Source organism: Perognathus longimembris, chromosome 15 (genome assembly GCF_023159225.1).
Source record: "Perognathus longimembris pacificus isolate PPM17 chromosome 15, ASM2315922v1, whole genome shotgun sequence".
Lineage (NCBI taxonomy): Eukaryota > Metazoa > Chordata > Mammalia > Rodentia > Heteromyidae > Perognathus > Perognathus longimembris.
This window is the reverse complement of record NC_063175.1, coordinates 30,609,143-30,630,337: the sequence shown is the minus strand read 5'-3', so window position 1 is coordinate 30,630,337 and position 21,195 is coordinate 30,609,143. Positions and strand designations below refer to the sequence as shown.

Sequence of the window (21,195 nt, the reverse complement as noted above, 5' to 3'; positions counted from 1 at the left end):
GTCTGCCACCAAGAAAGCTTCATACACACATTCTTGATGATAGTCAAGTGAACATAGAAGCTTCCTGCAAATACATTTGTAGTATTTTCATTAAACAAATTTAAATAATTGAGAACTATTTGTTAAAATTCAGTGTTAATGGAAGAGGTAGTACTCTGCCTAGATCTTGCCATTTAAAACAATCAAGTTACTATATGTAAAGCCATGAACTATTAAAAAACTAGTACATGACCATATGCTAAGAGTTTCTAATAATTTAAACTTTAATGCAGGGATCTGGGTGCTGGTAGTGATTCACACCTGTGATTCTAAGTACTCAGGAGGCTGACACCTAAGGATCATAGTTCGAGGCTAGCCCTGACACACAAGTCTAGGAGAATCTTATCCCCACTTAACCAGCAAAAACCTAGAAGTGGAGATGTGGCTCACGTGGTAGAGCACCAGCCTTAAATGCAGAAAAGCTAAGTTAGGGCATGAGGCCCTGAGTTCAAGCCCCAGTATTGGCACAAAAAAACAAACTAGAGTTAAGTAAAATGTTTAGAGGAATACTCACACTTATGTCACAAAGCACATGATTCAGTGATTGCCCTGAAATAGCACAAAAATTTTCCACAAAATTCCGAGGTGCAGAAAAAACTCGAAGAACTTTTTCATCCGCTCCAGATACAAACTGAAATCGACTAATCATTGCTAAACATTTCAGGTCATAGCCATGAATCTGAGGTCTTGCAATTTCATGCCAAGTCACCTGGGAATTAAGAGGCAAGTGAGAATGACAAGTTTAAAAAAACAGTTTTCACTAAGCACTGTTAGCCTGTATTCTGAGCTGTATTCTGTATTCTAGCAATCTGAGGATAGCCCAGGCAGAAAAGTTTGCTGACCTCCATTTCCAAAATATTGAGAGAAAAGGGCTGGGCCCAGGAGCTGGTAGCTCATGCCTGTAATCCTAGCTTGAGTTTTTTTTGTTGTTGTTGTTGTTGTTTTGCCAGTCCTGGAGCTTGGACTCAGGGCCTGAGCACTGTCCCTGGCTTCTTTTTGCTCAAGGCTAGCACTCTGCCACTTGAGCCACAGCACCACTTCTGGCCATTTTCTATATATGTGGTGCTGGGGAATCGAACCCAGGGCTTCATGTATACAAGACAAGCTCTCTTGCCACTAGGCCATATTCCCAGCCCCCTAGTTTGAGTTCTGAGGATCACTGTTCAAAGCCAGCCTGAGCAGGAAAGTCCATGAGACTCTTATCTCCAATTAACCACCAAAAAAACAGAACTGGCCCTGTGACTCAAGTGGTAGAACACTAGCCTTTCCCTCTCCCCCCATGAGTTGTTCAGTTGGTTTACACCAAATGGTTTTGCAAGTATTGCTTTTGGAGTAGTTTGTCTTTTTATCCTTTGTCTCTCGATTTTGATATTCCCTTTTACTTCCCTAGTTCTAAAAATTTAAATTACTGTCTGAATTGCACATAGGACATTGTTGACATTTTTAAGAAAAAGCCAAACTATTTTCAAGAGTGGTTGGGTCATTCCACATGAGATGTCTGCAATATGTGAAAATTCCAGTCATTCTGTAGCCTCACCGGCTACTGTTGTCAGGATTCCTCACTTCGAGCAATCTAGATGGTATATAGCAGTATCTCACTATGTTTTTAATCTGCATTTTCCTATTATCCAAGAATGCTAGGGCTGGGGATATGGCCTAGTGGCAAGAGTGCTTGCCTCATATACATGAGGCCCTGGGTTCAATTCCCCAGCACCACATATATAGAAAATGGCCAGAAGGGGCGCTGTGGCTCAAGTGGCAGAGTGCTAGCCTTGAGCAAAAAGAAGCCAGGGACAGTGCTCAGGCCGTGAGTCCAAGCCCCAGGACTGGCCAAAAACAAAAACAAAACAAGAATGCTGACCTACTTTTCATGTGCTCATGGAAGTTACTTTATGTAGATTTAGTTAAATAGAAAGATGTTTTACCTGTGACTGGTCTTTTCTCTTCCACGGAGCAAAAAGACGAGTTGTCTGGTCAGTACCAACAGTAATAATGAATTCTCCTTCTGGATCCCACATTAGGTCTTGAACACCATCGAAGTGTCCTGATATGACAATCTCTGGGGTCCATTCTCTCTACAATGAAAGTGCTCATGACACATCAAAATAATCTAAGACCACCAATGAAGCTCTCTAGGAAATAAAAAGCTAGTATACAAGATGGGACTATATTCCAAACAACCAAATACATATTGTATCCTCTGAAGCTGTGGGAAATTTCTCTCATCATTTCTTTTTTTTTTTTTTTGCCAGTTCTGGGCTTGGACTCAGGGCCTGAGCACTGTCCCTGTCTTCTTTTTGCTCAAGGCTAGCGGCTAGCACTCTTCCACTTGAGCCACAGCGCCACTTCTGGCCGTTTTCTATATATGTGGTGGCTGGGGAATCGAACTCGGCTTCATGTATGCAAGGCAAGCACTCTACCACTAGGCCATACTCCCAGCCCCACCGCCCCTCATCATTTCTTGATCATCATCTAGCAGCCAGATACAACTTAACCTTTCTGTGGTAAAAACATATTACACAATGGCAGCTACCCTACAGGACATTAAGACAATTACATGAGTTTAATTCTATTGTAAAATAGTCAGAACAATGCTGGCATGTATGACAAAGCCCACAAACTAAGCCATGCAAATCCATTTCTTCCTTTACAGAAAGTCATCAGATGCACATTCAAATCTGCTGAGTCATATTTCACTCAAAATTTATATTCCTTTGGATTAATTTGTTTTGTGTGTTGCTTTATTTAAAATATACTTGTAAGCCAGGAGTAGTGGTGAGTGCCTGCAATCCTAGCACTCAGAAGTTTGAGGCAAGAGAATCACAAGTTTGAGGCCAGCCTAGACTATACAGAGAGACTCAAACAGCCCTTCCCAAACAAAAACTACATGGAAACAAAAACAACACATGTGCATGTACACAAATCTACACATATACATGTAAAACTCCACCCATACAGCATCCAGATTCTGATGTTTTAGTAATTTATTTTATACTTGTATTTCTTTTGTTTTACATGGAAACTATTTTACAGTAACAATGGCAATAACATTTAAATGCTTTGTTCTATAAGCAGCCTCAAATTACATTGCTGGCATATTACTATCACAAATAGTAAAAATTCAAAAGAAACCTTTTTCCTGGTGTGTAGAAAATATCCTAAAAAGAATGGCACTTAGGTCACAATACTCCAGTGCTATCTGAAATACCACTTTTGGTGCAGTGATACTACAATTTGAAAAATTAATTTGTTTCTTTTTGTAATTAATTTTAGAGTTTATTTCATTTTTTATTCAGTTCTAGTTATGAATATGCAAGAAATTCACTTAACTAAAATCAAAGCTAAACAAAAGAATAACAAAAAACATATGGTTTCAAGCTAGGCACTGGTGTCTCACACCTGTAATCCTAGCTACTTGGGAGGCTGATATTTAAGGATTGTGATTTAAAGCCAGCCCAGAGAAGAAAGAAAAAAATAAGGTTCTCATCCATGTTTGCTCCAGATCATTTTCATATCCATTTATAGTAGCAAATTTTATTAGATTTTGAATTAACTGTCCTGTGTTTTAGAACAGATTCTGATTTCCATAAAAAAACAATTATATATACTTTTGGGGGTGGGGGGGAGATGTCCTGGGGATAAAATCCAGGATTGTAACACATGCTAGGCAAGTGATCTACCACTGAGCTACATCCAGACCCTATACAAATATTAACTCATTTAATTATCATTCAATAACTCAACAATGCTCTACTATCCAAATATGTACTTTCCTTCCTAGAAAAAGCATGAGTTTCTTACCTAGTAAGTACAATACAATGCCTACAAAAGTAGATGATGTCACTTCAACTTAAATTGCCTCTAATATGTTTTACTATATTTAACTATGTGTTACTTATAGTTCTTGTAGTGTTACAAGTAAAAGACTATTTAGGTTTCTTGAGGAGCCATTAATTTGATTAGAAATGCATTAAAAGTGCTTTTCTTACTGGGTTAAATGTGTTCTGCTTCCAAAGGTGCAATGCTCCGTGGAAAGCGTGAGCAATGATCATAGAGCCATCTTCATTGAACTGGCAATCGTAAAATCCCAGAGTATTTCCACCTACTTCACCTACTCGAACCTTCAGTAACAGACAGAAAACAATTCTCAATCAATAATCCCATTTCTCACGATGAGAAATTAGGTTCCAATCATTTAAAGAGTAAAGATTTACAGTCCTATGAATTCGGATTTGGGATTTAAATATTTAATTTACAAAGCCCAATTTTGCTCCTTAAATATCCACATTTTACCTGTTCTAACCAAACTCCTGACTCTTCATCTGGAGCCCAAAGAATCATGGTTTTATCCATTGAAGCAGATAACAATCTCATTGGCTGCTGTAGAACACCATCTAAAGAATAAAAACTAATGCCTTTAGGTGAGCAACAAGCATCATGTTTGCAGAGTACCACACACAAAAAGGTAGGGTTATGATAAAAATATTCAATGTAGCGATTTGTAAAACAACACAAAGGACTATCATTAGAAAAAGATAACAGGGCTGGGGATATGGCCTAGTGGCAAGAGCACTTGCCTCGTATACATGAAGCCCTAGGTTTGATTCCCCAGCACCACATATACAGAAAATGGCCAGAAGTGGCGCTGCGGCTCAAGTGGCAGAGTGCTAGCCTTGAGCAAAAAGAAGCCAGGGACAGTGCTCAGGCCCTGAGTCCAAGGCCCAGGACTGGCAAAAAAAAATAAAAAATAGAAAAAGATATCAAATTGTGATACATTCACACAACCAACAGAGTGCTACAGTGCAACAAAAGAAAAAATGAGAGCTACTGGAATCAAATATGTAAACATCTCTATCTCTAACAATTTAAACTCAAACATATTAACATGTTAAACTAAAAACAAATACTATAAAAAGATAAATATATCTTGATACCGAAGTTCAATAACTAAAGTAATATTGTTTACGGTTGTGTGTAAATGTAACAAAGTATAAAAAATGCATGGGGATGGCTGGGAATGTGGCTTAGTGGTAGAGTGCTTGCCTACGATGCATGAGGCCCTGGGTTTGATTCCTCAAAACTACATAAACAGAAAAAGCCAGAAGTTGTGCTGTGGCTCAGGGATAGTGTTCAGGCTCTGAGTTCAACCCCCAGGACTGACAAACGAAAAACAAAACAAACAAACAAAAATGCATGGGGATGATTTTCACTGACTTCAGTACTACATGTGAATAGAATGGAAAGATTACAGGGCTTCTCAATATCTATAATATTCTATTTTTTGTTTTGTGGTAGTCCTGGGGCTAGTCCTTTGTGCTAGTATCTAGGCAGCACTGCGCACTGAGCACCCTGAGCTTTTTTTCTAAAGGCTAACACTCTACCACTTGAGACACAACTCTACTCCTTGCTTTTTGGTGGTTAATTGTAGATATTAGTCTCACAGCCTTTCCTGCCCTAGCTGGCTTCGAACTGTGATTCTCAGATCTCAACCACCTGAGTAGCTAGGATTACAGGTGTGAGGCATTAGTGCTTGGCTCTGACATTTTTTTTTTTTTTGTCTGTGCTGGGACTTGACCTCAGGACCTGGGTGCTATCCTTGAGCCTCTTTGTGCTCAAGACTAGCATGCTACCACTTGAGCCATAGCCCCACTTCTGGCTTTTTCTGAGTAGTTTACTGATGATAAGACTTTCACTGACTTTCCTGCCCAGGCTGAGTTCAAACCACAATCCTCAGATCTCAGTCTCCTGAGCAGCTAGGATTTCAGGCATGAGCAGCAGGCAACAGGCGAGCAAAACAAACTTAATGGAACCAGGTGACCAGTAATACCAGGAACAGTCTTCTACTTTGCCGACCTGAAAATGTCTTCTGTATGCAGTTTCTAATCACGTTCAGGAAAAGTCTTCCACCTCAGCTGGTCAGCTTACAACAGGGATGTAAACTGATCCAGGGATATATTTATATTTTCTTCCTACCTTTGTAAAAGGAGGGTTGCCAATGAACTGCATTTACCCAGTTTTCATGACCAGCCAGCACAGTCTCCAGAGTAACTGCAAATGTTATTTTAATACCTACAACAAAAGCAATGAAATTCTGCCCTCAAAGCATGTCTAAAAAGAACACCTGCATACCCAAAACAAATGTGCAATTATGTCAAAAAAATCTGGAAGAAATTATAATACTTGAGACTCAACAGAAAGGATATACATTCTAAATTTTATTAAAAGTATATGAAGTATTCAAAATTACAGAAGAAAAAGTTTGGAAAATAAATTTTTCTAGATACTTTTATATACTGTCATAAATAAATATTAAGGAATGTTTTTATTGGTTTTTCTGAAATAGCCACTATATTGAAATTTAAAAGGCAAAAGTATATGCAATGTATGATCATGTTGAAATATCTCACAATTTTTATGATTTTATGTATCAGTTAAAGAACAGAAGACTAGGTTGTTGCTCAGTGGTAACGTGCTCAGCCTAACGTGCAAGACTGTGGGTTCAATGCACAGCACCATAAAAAATTAAACCAATTTCAATTTAAAAAATGTTTTGTGGAGATGGGTGCCAATGGCTCACACCTGTAATCCTACTCAGGAGGCTGAGATCTGTGGATCACAGTTCAAAGCCAGCCTGGGCAGGAAAGTACATGAGACTCTTATCTCCAATTAGCCACCAGAAAACTGGCAGTGGCGCTATGGCTCAAGGGGTAGAGTACTAGCCTTGAGCCGAAGAGCTCAGGAACAGTGCCCAGGCCCAGAGTTCAAGCCCCATGACGGCCAAAAAAAAAAATTATGGAGCCAAAACAGACAAAGCTAGCTTCTGTTTCCTAATTCATTATCAGAACACAAAATGTAATTTTAAAAAATAATATTTAAAACCTTTTTAAGTTTTAAAGTATCATTTAAAAAATGTTTTAATGTAGAAATAAGGGGAACTATATCAATATCTTGGCCTTTACAAACAAAATAATTAAGAAAAATATCATGACAATTTTCTTCTTTGGGTACAGCTACTCTCATTAATATGGTGGTTGTGTCATTTCTATAAAATTCTAGTACCAAAATGTGAACTTTAATGGGCTTTGTAACCAAGAACAGTAAGAAAGGAAAAGTCTATCTAAATGAATGACATTTAATGATGCAGGCAGGGGCTTTGTTATAAAGAGAAGAAAACCAGAATTAGAATATATCACTCAAATGTAGAGATTTAAGTTTAGCTTGCCTCTCTTGAATAGGTCTTCTATGCTAAGACTGCAATCTAGTAATACCCTGTTGCAAATTATTCTAAGAAGCAATAAACATTACTTCCAGCATTTAAAGAATTGTACATAGTTCAGAGGAAAAATGCAAAAAAAAAAAAAGACCCTTCTTTACACAAAGATAAAGACATATATAGTATCTGTTTCAGGCAGGGAAACTAACAACTTTACATAGGAATTTGGAGAAATAGATAGGTGAGTCAGCTAGAAGAATTGAGTGGTAGGGCTGGGATATGAATTGAGTGGTAGGGCTGGGGATATGGCCTAGTGGCAAGAGTGCTTGCCTCCTATACATGAGGCCCTGGGTTCAATTCCCGAGCACCACATATACAGAAAACGGCCAGAAGTGGCGTTGTGGCTCAAGTGGCAGAGTGCTAGCCTTGAGCAAAAAGAAGCCAGGGACAGTGCTCAGGCCGTGAGTCCAAGGCCCAGGACTGGCCAAAAAAAAAAAAAAGAATTGAGTGCTAGCACATCAAATATCATTACTGTTACTCACTTCCACTTTCCACAGTAAAAGTGTTTTCCTTCAGTCTTATATTATCCTGAGCTTCTGAAGATGTAGACTTTATATACAGCCTCCACATTCTTATCAGGCAATCTTGTGAACAGCTTGCTAGGAATAGATCATTACCTAATTTAAAAAGATATTGTATTAAAATCATTGTATTCTCAAATTTACGTATAAGAATTTTCATACTTTTTCTATATTTCTAGATTCCTCCCACCCCAAATTCAACTTTGTTTCATTACCCTTCATTAATTTTAGTAACATTAATAAATAAATGCACAATTAAGTCAAGTAAGTTATACAAAAAAAAACTTTCAAAATCATCTATACATGGGTAAAACACCTGGTGTTATCTTATTAATATCAATTTGTTTCATTCTATACTACTCAATAGTTACCCAAAGGGTAATGACACCCTTTTCTAAAAGGGACAATAGAAAATATAGCATAAATATCGAAACTTAAAACAGGAGAGGCTGTTTTCCTGCAGTTACTGGTTGTATCATATGTGCTTTAGCAAAGCTTCATACTCACCAAAGGCTGCCCACTCCACACCTCTTATCCAATCCTCATGTCCACTGAGAAAAATCACTTTCTGGAACTAGAAAGATTACAAAAGTTAGTGACTTCATTTGGTCTCACTGTATGAGACCAATCCTATAGTATCACTGTTACTGAGAACCCTACCTGATTACACATAGATAAAGCATTCATTTGCGAATGCAACATATCATCATGCAATATCTAAATCGTTAAATGAGCAACTCTGAATAAATAATCCAAGTGTTTACTAGACAAAATGACATATGCTATGTATATAGTACAGAAACAAGTTCAACTTTCATAATTGCTTTCAATTTTCTTATAGAAGGAAAGTTGGAGACACTGCTCAAATAACAAAAGTGTGTCCCTAGCAAGTGCAAGGCCCTGTGTTCAAACCCCAGTACCACCTCAATATAACCCCCCCCAAATCAAAAAAATGAAAAAAGCAAGGAAACAAATATCTGTTACTTAATGACAGGGCCTGGTTCTGCTTGTGGAATCTCTCCCTTATTTTCACTACTCAAAATGTAGGGAAGGGTTGGGGATATGGCCTAGTGGCAAGAGTGCTTGCCTTGTATACATGAGGCCCTGGGTTCGATTCCCCAGCACCACATAAACAGAAAATGGCCAGAAGTGGCGCTGGGGCTCAAGTGGCAGAGTGCTAGCCTTGAGCAAAAAGAAGCCAAGGACAGTGCTCAGGCCCTGAGTTCAAGGCCCAGGACTGGCCAAAAAAAAAAAAAAATGTAGGGAAACTCAGAAGGACATTAAACACTAGTAGTGAGTGCTTTACTAGAGGTATACTATAATTTATTTAGATTTGTTTTGTTTTGTTTTTGTTGCCAGTCCTGGGCTTGGACTCAGGGCCTAAGCACTGTCCCTGGCATCTTTTTGCTCATGGCTAGCACTCTACCACTTGAGCCACAGCGCTACTTCTGGCTTTTTCTATATATGTGGTGCGGGGGAATCAAACCCAGGGCTTCATATATATGAGGCGATCACTCTTGCCACTAGGCCATATTCCGAGCTGTTTTGTTTTGTTTTGTTGCCAGTCTTGGGACTTGAACTCAGGGCCTGAGCATTGTCCCTGGCTTCCTTTTGCTCAAGACTAGCACTCTACCACTTGAGCCACAGTGCCACTTCTGGCTTTTTCTATATATGTGGTGCTGAGGAATCAAACCCAGGGCTTCATGTATATGAGGCAAGCACTTTACCACTAAGCCATATTCCCAGTCCCTTTATTTAGATTTTTTAAGGAACAAAAAAACCACTACACTGGCACTGTCCTTCCCCCAATAACAATATTTCCCCCTAACAATTCTGGGCCCAGAGCCAAGACAATGATTTCTTGAAATTCAAATAAAGAGTGAGATTTTTTTAAAGGATTTTTTTTGTTGGATTACAACATTCCTAAATTTCTATAATTATAAGTAGTTCAAGATATGTTATATAATTCTGGAATATAATTCTCATCTTTTTAAACATCATTAATTACCTGATCATCTTGTTGAACAAATAAGTGAATCCTGCAGTCGTCATCACCACATGCTAATATTGGTACTGGAAGGGGAGAAAAGTAAGTCACTGTAAATACTCCACATATCTATGATAATCTATGTTTATTCTAAACTCTGGGTAAAGAATTTTGACTTCCATTTCCCTCACCACCTGACAAATTAATTTCAAGTGTTCAATAAATGCTGCCAAGAAGAAAATGGAAACTCTAAAATATCTTATTAGATGGTTATGTGGCGAGTAACTATGAATTAATTGCAGTTTCAATGCCATTCTACATTGCTTACGGTGGCTCTATGAAAGAAGCTCAAGAACAAATAGGACCCATTTCTATAACACAAAACTAAGATGCAAAGTTGGTAGCTCAAATGAGTAATGAAGAGCTGGGGTCCGGTAGCTCATACCTAAAATCCCACCTACTCAAGACGCTGATATCTAATATCAATTCAAAATCAACCCAGGCAGAAACATCTGAGAGTCTTATCTCAAATTAACAAAATGCAAACCTAGAGATGTGGTTCAAGTGGCAAAGCACAGCCTCGAGCAAAAAAAGTGAAGGGAAAATGTGAGACTCTCAGCTTAAGCCCTGGTATTGGCACACACAACACTAACAACAACAAAAAAAAAAACAAACAAAAAAAAACAAATCATAACCATGGTCACTTGGTTTAAACATAGAAAAAGAAAAAATAAAATTCTATGAGAAAATAAAATTCAGTGTTATAAAACTAGAATGTTGAGAGAGCCAGTTTGGAAGGGGTGACATTGTCCAAAAGGAAATGTACTCTTCACCTGACTTATGTAACTATAACACCTGTATATCACCTTTATAACAACAATAACAAAACTAGAATGTTTACAGTTTTTCCTTCTGGAGAATTACTGCACAAAATGGAAGCATTACATGAAACCATGGAGTCACACTTCTGCTAGAAGACAGAGGGTAAGGGAAGGCTGGTGTTTCCAGGCCATGCCTCTCTCTTGGAAACAAAGCCTGACCACCTGGTAACAATAAACAAACAAAACAAAACAAAACTGACTAACTTACACACTGACTATCCACTTCATAGAAAAATGAAAAAACAAACATAGGTATGGATGGTTTGCATAATTGGATATTTTAAGTGTTCCAGTTTAATTGTCATTATACAGGATGTGAAGGGGGTATTGTTTTGAAATCTTTATATAACCTATCTCCTGTGATTTTTCAACTTACTTATCATTTAAAGAATTACATTCTTGGATTGGGCACCAGTGGCTCATGCCTGTAATCCTAGCTACTCAGGAGGCCAAGATCTGAGGACTGTGGGTCAAGCCAGTCCTGACAGGAAAGTTCGTAAGACTCATCTCCAATTAACTACCAAAAAAGTAGACCTTTGGCTCAAATAATAAAGCACTATCCCTGAGCAAAAAGGCTCAGAGACAGCACTTAGGCCCTGAGTTCAAGCCCCTGGACCAGCACAGAAAAGAAAAAAATAATAATAATTGCATTCTTGGCAGTAGGGATATGGTTCAACCAGTAGAGGACCTTGAGTGAGGACCCAAGTTCAAACCTCAATACAAACATACACACATATACACACCACATTCTTTCTCCAAATTAGAGCTTTATACATTCACAATCTATTTCATAAACAAGCAGTACCAATCTTGAAGAGTATATATTAAATCAATTACATCTTCTTTTCTTCTTTCCCCTACCAGTATCAGGATCTGAATTTAGGGCCTCATACTTGCTAGGGTTACACATTCCTTTGACATTCTACCACTTAAGCCATGCTTCCAGCCCAGCTTCTCACTGGTTATTTTTGAAATAAGTCTATCAAACTTTTCTTCCTAGGATGGCTTGAACTTCTATTCTCTGGATCTTGGCTTCTTAAATAGTTAGGCCCTATAGGCATGAGCTATTTTCAATAGCTACCAAAATTCCCAATAGCTTATACATTTGTGATCTGTACTTAGGTCAATAGAATAACAAAATAGAATAACAAAAGTATATTATCTACATTAAACTGATTCATGAAAACACTGTGGACAGTGTCGGGAGTATAGCTCAATGGTGGAGTACTTCTCTAGCCTATGTGAAGTCCTCTGTATTATCCCCAGCACCACAGGAAAAACAAAATACAAACATCTGGATACAATATATAGTCTTATAAGATAAGACCATATATTTGCTTATAAGACCATACACTTGCCTTTTAAAATATACTCACCATCAGTATTAGGCAAAAAAGATAAGCAGAGAGCCAGAGCAAATCCACTTTCAAAGTTCAAGGTCTGAAGGCATTTCACTAAGAAATAACAAAAAAATCATTGGGTAGAATCATCACAGATCTAGGTGTCAGCAGGTAATTAGTTAATCCTGAGGCTCTACTGATCATGTGAGGTTAAATGGACAAATCTTAACAAAATTACAGCAAACAAAATGGTTCATATGAAAAAAATTTAAGAGAAGCTTGCATTGTCTACTAGTCTGGTAGAGAGATGTTTTGAAAAAGTATTTTCAAGAAACACTGAGATTAGGGGCTGGAATATGGCCTAGTGGCAAAAGTGCTTGCCTCATATACATGAAGCCCTGGGTTCAATTCCCCAGCACCACATATATGGAAATTGGCCAGGAGTGGCACTTTGGCTAAAGTGGCAGAATGCTAGCCTTGAGCAAAAAGAAGCCAAGGACAGTGCTTGAGCCCTGAGTCCAAGGCCCAGGACTGGCAAAAAGAAATAAATAAAAATTTAAAAAAAGAAACACTGAGATTAAAATGAACATTTTTAAATTAAAGTTTGAAAAACATTATGTGCGTTGTAACTACTTTCAACATCCCATGTGTATCTGTAGCTTCTACTATTGATGATGTCCTTGTATCACCTTCCTGTGATTGTATCTACATATCTCTGTAATCTTATCTGAGTATATTGGAAACCGTGTATACTGGTATTAGAACTAGGAAATTGAAAGGGAATACCAGAATTGAGAGACACAGGGTAAAAAAAGAGAAACAACTACAAAAGCAATACTTGCAAAACTGTTTGGTGTAAGTGAACTGAACACCTCAGGGGGGGAAAGGGTAAGGGGAAGGGGGGAGCGGGGGATGAGGGACAAGGTAACAAAGAGTACAAGAAATGTATCCAATGCCTAACGTATGAAACTGTAACCTCTCTGTACATCAGTTTTATAATAAAAACTTTAAAAAAACAAACAAAAAAAACCCATTATGTGCTCTTCTAGATGCTATTCATTTGATAATTGCTAGTTTGTTTACTTAGATTAAAATGTCTCCACCTACCTTCTGAACCCTTTTTAGTCCACAGTCGAACAGTAGAATCTGCAGCTGCAGAAACAATCAGTGTGTGCAATGCAATATCTGCTGCCCCCCTCTGGTAAACTGCATGCACTGCATACACAGGTCCTTCGTGGCCTTGAAGATGGACTGCTTTCAAAAGCTGAATCAGAAAAAAAATGACAAAAATACAGAGAAAAATACTTAGCTGTAATCGCTAGATTAAAGGACCATTAAAATGCCTTGGCCCCTTTCAGGATGTTTGACCCAGAAACAGGTTCTCTAAGTTAAATAGAATGAAAACTTCCAAGAACTCTGTCCGGGCAGGCTAACAGCTCTCAAAAATTGTGCAAAATTTTAACACAATCTCAAATTTAAGAATGTCTTCTGGGAACAGCATTTGTGTAACAAATAATATTAAGAGACAAAATACTCACCACATAGACTTTATGATAACAAAAAAAATTACAATCCAGCTAAGATTATTTTCAAAAAGTTTCTCACATTTTTTTGGAGGGAGGGATCTGGCACCAAGGCTAGAACTCAGGGCCTCTTACTCTCACTTGACTTTTTGCTCACAGTTGGCACTTAACCACTTAGCCATGTCTCCAGTCAGATAGTTTTTTTGCTAGTTAATTGGAGCTAGACTCTCAAGAACTTTTCTGGCCCATATTCTGATTTCAGCCTCTTGAGAGCTGAGATTATGGGTATCAGCTTGTGCCTGGCTCTGTTACACTTTTCTTTTTCTTTCTTTTTTTTTTTTTTTGCCAGTCCTGGGCCTTGGACTCCGGGCCTGAGAACTGTCCCTGGCTTCTTTTTGCTCAAGACTAGCATTCTGGGGCCTGGGGATATGGCCTAGTGGCAAGAGTGCTTGCCTCATATACATGAGGCCCTGGGTTCAATTCCCCAGCACCACATATACAGAAAGTGGCCAGAAGTGGCGCTGTGGCTCAAGTGGCAGAGTGCTAGCCTTGAGCAAAAGAAGCCAGGGACAGTGCTCAGGCCCTGAGTCAAAGGCCCAGGACTGGCAAAAAAAAAAAAAAAGACTAGCATTCTGGCCACTTGGGCCACTTGAGCCACAGCGCCACTTCTAGCCTTTTCTATATATGTGGTGCTGAGGAATCGAACCCAGGGCTTCATGTATGAGGCAAGCACTCTTGCCACTAGGCCATATTCCCAGCTCACTCTGTTACACTTTTAATCTTAGTTTACAACTAGAAACAATTTAACTTTATCAACAGAAGCCCATCAATACAATTTGGCCATTTAATTGCACATGGTCAGTGGGGGTTCAGGATGGACTTCTCTTATTTCCCCAGCTGACACCCAGAGCTGTCACAATGTTACTCAATCTCTCTAAAAAGATAAATTCAGAGTCAGTAGTTCACAGTGGCTGTTTTTTGTTGTCTTCTTTGGGAAATATAAGTGCATTAACCTTTTCACATTTAATATTGGCTTACTACTAGAAACAACTCTAACTGTTCATCAACAAAGGCCTATGTCTATTATGAACTACAAATAACTTCACTTGGAATTATGGAGCTCTATATTCCTATGACAGCAGCTGCCTTATAAACAATTTTTATTGCTTTATTTTTATTATTTATTTTAATTGCATAATTTATTAAGAATTAATTTTATTATTAAAGACAGAACAGTTCATATAAAAATGTGAAAATTAATGCAAGGTAACATAGATGACTGACAACATATGAACATGGAAGCAGAAATTACTAAAAAAGGCTACGGGCCTATGAAGCTCACAAGATAAACCATTTATGCCATATGTAGGTGTGAATGACTATCATCCCAGCACTCAGGTTACAGCAGGAGGTCAAGTGTTCAAGGAAAGTCTGGGCTACATACCAACATCCTTTCTGAAAACAAAGATAAAGTTCTTGGGCTACAAATAAGCAAAAATAAGAAAACTTCATAAAGAAGAAACAGAAGAAATGAGGGGAAAACTGAAAACAAAAACAGAAATAAGTCATTTCTTATCATCTCTACTACCTGATTATTCTCTATTTCCCAATGAATCACTTGATTGTCAGATCCTCCAGAGACTAATTCAGTAGAAGGAGCTGGGAAAAAAAAAATGTATCTCAGTGAATATATTTATGTGTAAAACCTACTAAGTTTTCCCTCAATTAGCCTTTGTCCCTGTTTGCTTAATGACTTGCATTTGTTCTATATGTATACACAATTTTTTTTCTTAAATCACTTAAAAATTAAGTTGCTTATTGGATCACTGAATAACGAAATTATGGTATATACGTATAATGGAGTATTCTTCGGATGTAACATTAAGTAAAACAAGCCACACACCAAATATGGAAACAACAAGAGGACCTTAATGTAGAAAGGAACTGGGAAGGTGGCCACAGAGAAATAGGGAGGGGACAGAAGTGGGTAGACAGAGTCAATCAATGCATGATATATACACGTATGGAAATATCACAGTGAATTGCAATAATTTGTACAATCAGTATAGTACATTAATAATTTTAAGAAATAAGTTGCAAACACTTATTTCCTACATGTCCTAAGAAACAGAACATTTTCTACATTACCACAATGATCACATTCAAGGACTGGGGAGTGGCTTAAGTGATAAAAAGTTAATGAGCAGAGCCACTGTTGTACATTTCTTCAGATTTCTTTGGCATCTGACTTTATTAAACTCCATCTAGATTTTCCTATCTGATTTTGTATTTAATAGGTTGAAAAATTGCACATCATATGACTTCTTGGAAACTACCACACACTGTGACAGAATGTGAATAAAAACTGTAACATCTTAATATTATGTGAATAATTTTGATCTAAGGGTCCTCCAATCTAGTCCAAGCCTTTACTTTTCATGTGGTACAAACAGAGATACAGTGTCTTGTCTGGAAAAGAAATAGCTTAGCCAAGCACTAGGGCTCATGCCTATAATCTTAGGTACTCAAGAAGCTGATATGTGGAGGGTTGTGGCTTTAGATTAGCCCCAGCAGAACAGTTCTCTACATTCCGCCAAATTAACTGGCAAAAAAAAAAAAAAAAAAAAAGAAGGAGGAGGAGGAGGAGGCAGCAGCGGCCTAGAAACATGGCTCAAGTGGGAGAGTACTAGGCTAACAAAACAAGACGAGTAAAACCTCAGACACACACACAAAGTTTGCAAGGCAGAAACAGATCTAGAAATTGTGTTATCTGAATGCCTATCTCAGCCCACACTGTGCTTAGAAGTTTTTAATCAAAGGCTAAGGGAAAATACAAAAATACTGAAATAGCTCCCTCATTCCATCAAGACCAAAATGGATTAAATTAGAACTTAATGGCAAAAAAATGACAGAAAATATTTAAACCTGGGGGACTGTCTGAATAACCAGTGGTCACTGAAGAAGTAAGGAAATATCAAAAGGTTTATGGAATTTATTGTGCAAGTGTCTCATGCTTGTAATCCTAGCTACTCACGAGGCTAAGATCTGAGGATTGTGGTTCAAATCCAGGCAGGGCAGAGACTCTTATATCCAATTAACCACCAGAAAACTAGAAGTGATGTTATGGGTCAAAGTGGTAGAGCACTAGCTTTGAGCAAAAACGCTTAGGGACAGTGCCCACAAATGACAAAAACGAAAAAGAAAACAAAAAGAAAAAAGAAAAGAGAGCTGAGATGTGGATAATCAAGGTTCCAATCAGCCTTGGGGGAAAAGAAAGCAAACCCAGTCTCCAAAATAACCATCAAAAGCAGAGCTGGAGGCGTGGCTTACATTGAGAAAGCTTGGAAGTGGAGTTGTGGCTCCAAGTAGTAGAACACTAGCCTTAACTAGAAATGCTCAGGGACAGCACCCAGACCTTGAGTTCAAGCCCATGACCGATGCAAAAGCAAAACAAAACCCCAAAAACAAAAAACATTGAATAAAGCCAGGAAAAGGAGCAGGCCAACCAAATGTGAGGCACTGAGTTCAAACCCCAAAAATACCCACACCCAAAAAAAGTTTGTGAAATCTAACAAAAATGAAAACACAACCTATCAGAACCATTTTGATATAGCAAAGGGAGTGCTAAAAGGAAACTTTATAGTCAAGAGTGCCTACAGCAAAAAACAGAGAGCTCTCAAACAACCTAATAATGTACCTCAAACTTCTAGAACGAGGCAAAATCAACAGACAAGAAAGAAATAATAAGGGGCTGGGAATACGGCCTAGTGGCAAGAGAGCTTGCCTCGTATACATGAAGCCCTGGGTTCAATTCCCCAGTACCACATATATGGAAAACGGCCAGAAGTGGCACTGTGGCTCAAGTGGCAGAGTGCTAGCCTTGAGCAAAAGGAAGCCAGGGACAGTGCTCAGGCCCTGAGTCCAAGGCCCAGGACTGGCAAAAAAAAGAAAGAAAGAATAAGTATCAGGGCAGAATTAAATAAAATATAAAGTTAAAAATTATACAAAGAGGGGCTAGGAATGTGGCTTAATGATAGAGTGCTTGGCTAGCATGCATGAATCCCTGGGTTCGATTCCTTGGCACCATATAACCAGAAAAGGCCAGAAGCGGCGCTGTGGCTCAAGTGGCAGAGTGCTAGCCTTGAGTGGGAAGAAGCCAGGGACAGTGCTCAGGCCCTGAGTCCAAGGCCCAGAACTGGCAAAAAAAAAAAAAACAAAAAATAAAAAAATGATACAAAGAGCCAAGTACAGGAGGCTCATGCCTGTAATCCTGGCTAGTCAGGAAGCTGAGATCTGAGGATCGCAGTTTGAAGCCAGACCAGATAGGAAAGTCTGCAAGACTCTTATCTCCAATGAACTACCAAAAAAAGCCAAAAGTGGAGCTGCAACTCAAGTGGTAGAACTGAAAGACAATGATAAAAATCCCTTGTTATAATGAGCACACACCTAAAAGAAAAATGGCAGGAAAATAATGGGCATATTGTTCTGGGGGCTAGAGTAGCAGCAGGAGAAAATAGGCGGGTTAAGGAAGAGAGTGAATGAGAATGAATATGATCCAAGCAGTTTATTTCTGTGTATGAAAACATAATAACCAAACTTGTTGAATTTTTTTTAAAAAAAGAAGGGATAAGGGAGAGTAATAGAAGGAAAAGTTTGATCCAAATACATTGTATACATGTATATAAATGTTACAATGAAATTCCCTCTTTTGCAAGTAATGCATGGCTAATTTGGGGGGAAATAAAGGCTCTGGACAATTGAGGAGGAGATATGCTGCCACAGTCAATGGTGTTCCTAGCCTCATCCTAAACAAAGCTGTGTTATCTATGTTTCCACTACTGTAAGTACAAATATAGGCCAGATACTTCACAAGAGAACACAACTTTTCTTTTCAATAGTGTATCATCAGACAAGATAATGGTAAATTAAGAGAAGAGATGGAAGAAAAATACTAACCATCAGAAAACAACTAAGATCAGCTTTAAGCATCAGGCTAATACTTACAACCATCCTGTTTACATATCCACTGCAAGCAGTTTACTCGAGCAGTATGTCCGTTCAGGTTAGTTACAACCACTCTTTTCTATAGGAAAGAAAATAGCTGTTGGAATTTAAACCATAGAGGAATTAAGAAGATAGTAAAAATGGGCTTTCAGCATTTTTGACACTGAAAAGGTGAGAGCCATAGTTCAATTGATATGTTTTTCAGTCACTGTGACAAGGCCAGAAATAGTAAAAATCTTTTTTTACCAGATCACTCAATACTTAAGCATCCTTACTTCATCCACTGCTCTTTATAAACATTTTCTCTTTTTTTTGTGGCAGTACTAGGATTTCAACGCATGGTCTCACACTTGGTAAGCAAGCATTCTTCCTCTTAAGTCACACTTGCAACCCTTTTTACTTTCATTTTTCAGATTGGATCTTGACTTTTGACTGGGACCTGCCTCAGACCACAATCCTCCCCAGCAGCTAGGATTACTAGTATGAGCCAACTTGCCTGACTTTTTTACAGCCCCTTTCTCCATTTGTTGTCAACAGCACTGGCTTCATGTCTGCTTATAAGCCAACCAGAATTCCCACAGCTGGGAAAAAAGGAACATAGAGGCAAAGGTGCAAAAACTAGTATATTGCACACATGGATTATCTAAGGATTCAGATAATGGATTATCTGCATTTCATTTCTCTCCAACAGACTGCGAATTCCCACAGCTATTCCAAAGATAGTGCTGAAAAGGGGGCTGAATGAGTATCATTCCCTAAACTGCATTTAAACATTTTACCTGCTCTTACATCTATATTTAATCAAATGTGCTGGTGGCTCACACCTGTAATTCTGGCTACTAGAACTAGGGAGGCTGACAGTAAAAGGATTAAGGTTGGAGGCCAGCCTGGTCAGAAAGGTTCCAAAGAACTTATCTCAAGAATAACCAGCAAAGGCTAGGATTACAAATCAAGGCCTCACTGCTCTCTCTATATGTACCTTGAATACTAGGGGCAATATGTTTTATTACTAAAGTCTAATATATTGAATTAACCTTAGAACAAAAAATGGGGATTTCATTGCCATTTTTTGTCATTTGTTTAATGAATGTGACAAAAAATTTTAAAACATCACCAAAAATTTGGCTGGAGGAATGGCTGAAGTCAGCACAACAAACAGAGGGCCTAAATTCAAATTCCAGAATGCACAAAATAAACAAATCTAACAAAACAAAGTACCATTTAGGCTAGATACTTTTTTATATATATTAAACATCTCTTAACACTGCCATAATGTTACCATTTACAATGGGATGGGAAGCACTGGAACAACTCTATCCATTAAAAGGCATCTACCGGGCGGGGGATATAGCCTAGTGGCAAGAGTGCCTGCCTCGGATACACGAGGCCCTAGGTTCGATTCCCCAGCACCACATATACAGAAAACGGCCAGAAGTGGCGCTGTGGCTCAAGTGGCAGAGTGATAGCCTTGAGCGGGAAGAAGCCAGGGACAATGCTCAGGCCCTGAGTCCAAGGCCCAGGACTGGCCAAAAAAAAAAAAAAGGCATCTACCACTGATTGAGTCCTGCATTGGTGGTAACCCTCCAGTTTATTCTGGCTCTTTCAAGCTTTCTCTTTCCATTCACGAGTAAATGGCAAGCAACAGTAAGAGCAATTAAAAGTAAAAGAAACAAGCAAGCCCTAGTAGGGAAAAAATAATTTTTCATATGAAAAGTTGAATCTGCAAAGGCCGTGAGGATAACAAGTTTTAATCACATTAATAAAGCAGTATGATAAGAAACAGACCAACACCTTTATTGCACTCTAATTTTTGGCATTTCATCTTTTATACTAAGGCTCTTATTGAGATGAGACAGTATGTGGGTGTGTTAGTGCAGGGAATGGGAAAGTCTGCTTTATGTTACCAGTTCTTAAGAAATCAATGTTTGCTAACCGAAATGGAGGAAAAGAGAGAACTGAATGAGACAGATTCTGAAGATGGCTTCAATCCGCATCTAAATTTCATTCCTTTCAAAAAAGCCCAAACTGATCCTTTAACAACAGATCTTGAGAAAGCAAGCTTCAGAGATTAAATTTACTCGGTTTTCACCGTGGGGCCACTGTCAGGACCCCGGCTGCAAGGAATCTAGGCTAGGGACAAGCCCAAAGCCCCCCGGAGACCCCTAAGACTACACCCAGGCAGACCCCCACCACGCACCCGGCCTCCAGGCAGCAACGCACAGCCCGCCCCCTGCACGCTCCACAGGGATCCGGCTGTCCCCTCGTACCTGAGGGTCATACAGGACTACGGAGCAGGAAGTACCGAAAGCCAGAAGCCCTCCGTGCCCGGGGCTCCAGCTCAAAGCTCCTCGAACTCGGTTCGGGCAGCAAAACACGTGAGAAACCTCAAACACAGGCGCCACCATGATGCCAGCTGGTCAGCTGCCGACAGGCCAGGAGTGCACTTCCGCTCTGGGAGCGGAACTACTCTAGGGCCGCCTCTCCAGCAGGCGTCAGCCGGACCGCGTTTCCAAGCCGGCACGGGGGCGTGGTAAGGGTGGCCACGCCCTGGCATAAACCACGCCCCTCCCGCCGCTAGGCCCTGGAGTCCGCGGGCGGCTTCTCACTCTCCTCCGAGGGCCACACCT

The 21,195-nt window shown here is 39.1% G+C and overlaps 1 protein-coding gene across 2 annotated transcripts in view; it reads right to left on the bottom strand.

Moving 5' to 3' along the window:
• Elp2 (elongator acetyltransferase complex subunit 2) overlaps positions 1-21,016 on the bottom strand; it is a 37,118-nt gene extending 16,102 nt beyond the window's left edge. The window contains exons 1-13 of one of the 2 annotated variants that reach the window (XM_048363664.1): positions 20,836-21,016; positions 18,569-18,647; positions 15,153-15,223; positions 13,149-13,305; positions 12,078-12,155; positions 9,842-9,906; positions 8,341-8,407; positions 7,795-7,929; positions 6,013-6,108; positions 4,333-4,433; positions 4,029-4,160; positions 1,965-2,114; positions 554-748 (exon numbers count right to left, since the gene is read on the bottom strand). In XM_048363664.1, coding sequence (XP_048219621.1) covers positions 554-748; positions 1,965-2,114; positions 4,029-4,160; positions 4,333-4,433; positions 6,013-6,108; positions 7,795-7,929; positions 8,341-8,407; positions 9,842-9,906; positions 12,078-12,155; positions 13,149-13,305; positions 15,153-15,223; positions 18,569-18,647; positions 20,836-20,973 — 1,464 coding nt within the window. In that variant the 5' untranslated portion in view covers positions 20,974-21,016. The remainder of the gene's footprint in view (positions 1-553; positions 749-1,964; positions 2,115-4,028; positions 4,161-4,332; positions 4,434-6,012; positions 6,109-7,794; positions 7,930-8,340; positions 8,408-9,841; positions 9,907-12,077; positions 12,156-13,148; positions 13,306-15,152; positions 15,224-18,568; positions 18,648-20,835) is intronic. The other variant, XM_048363663.1, reaches the window with a different exon arrangement.
• Between the last annotated feature and the right edge of the window lie 179 nt (positions 21,017-21,195).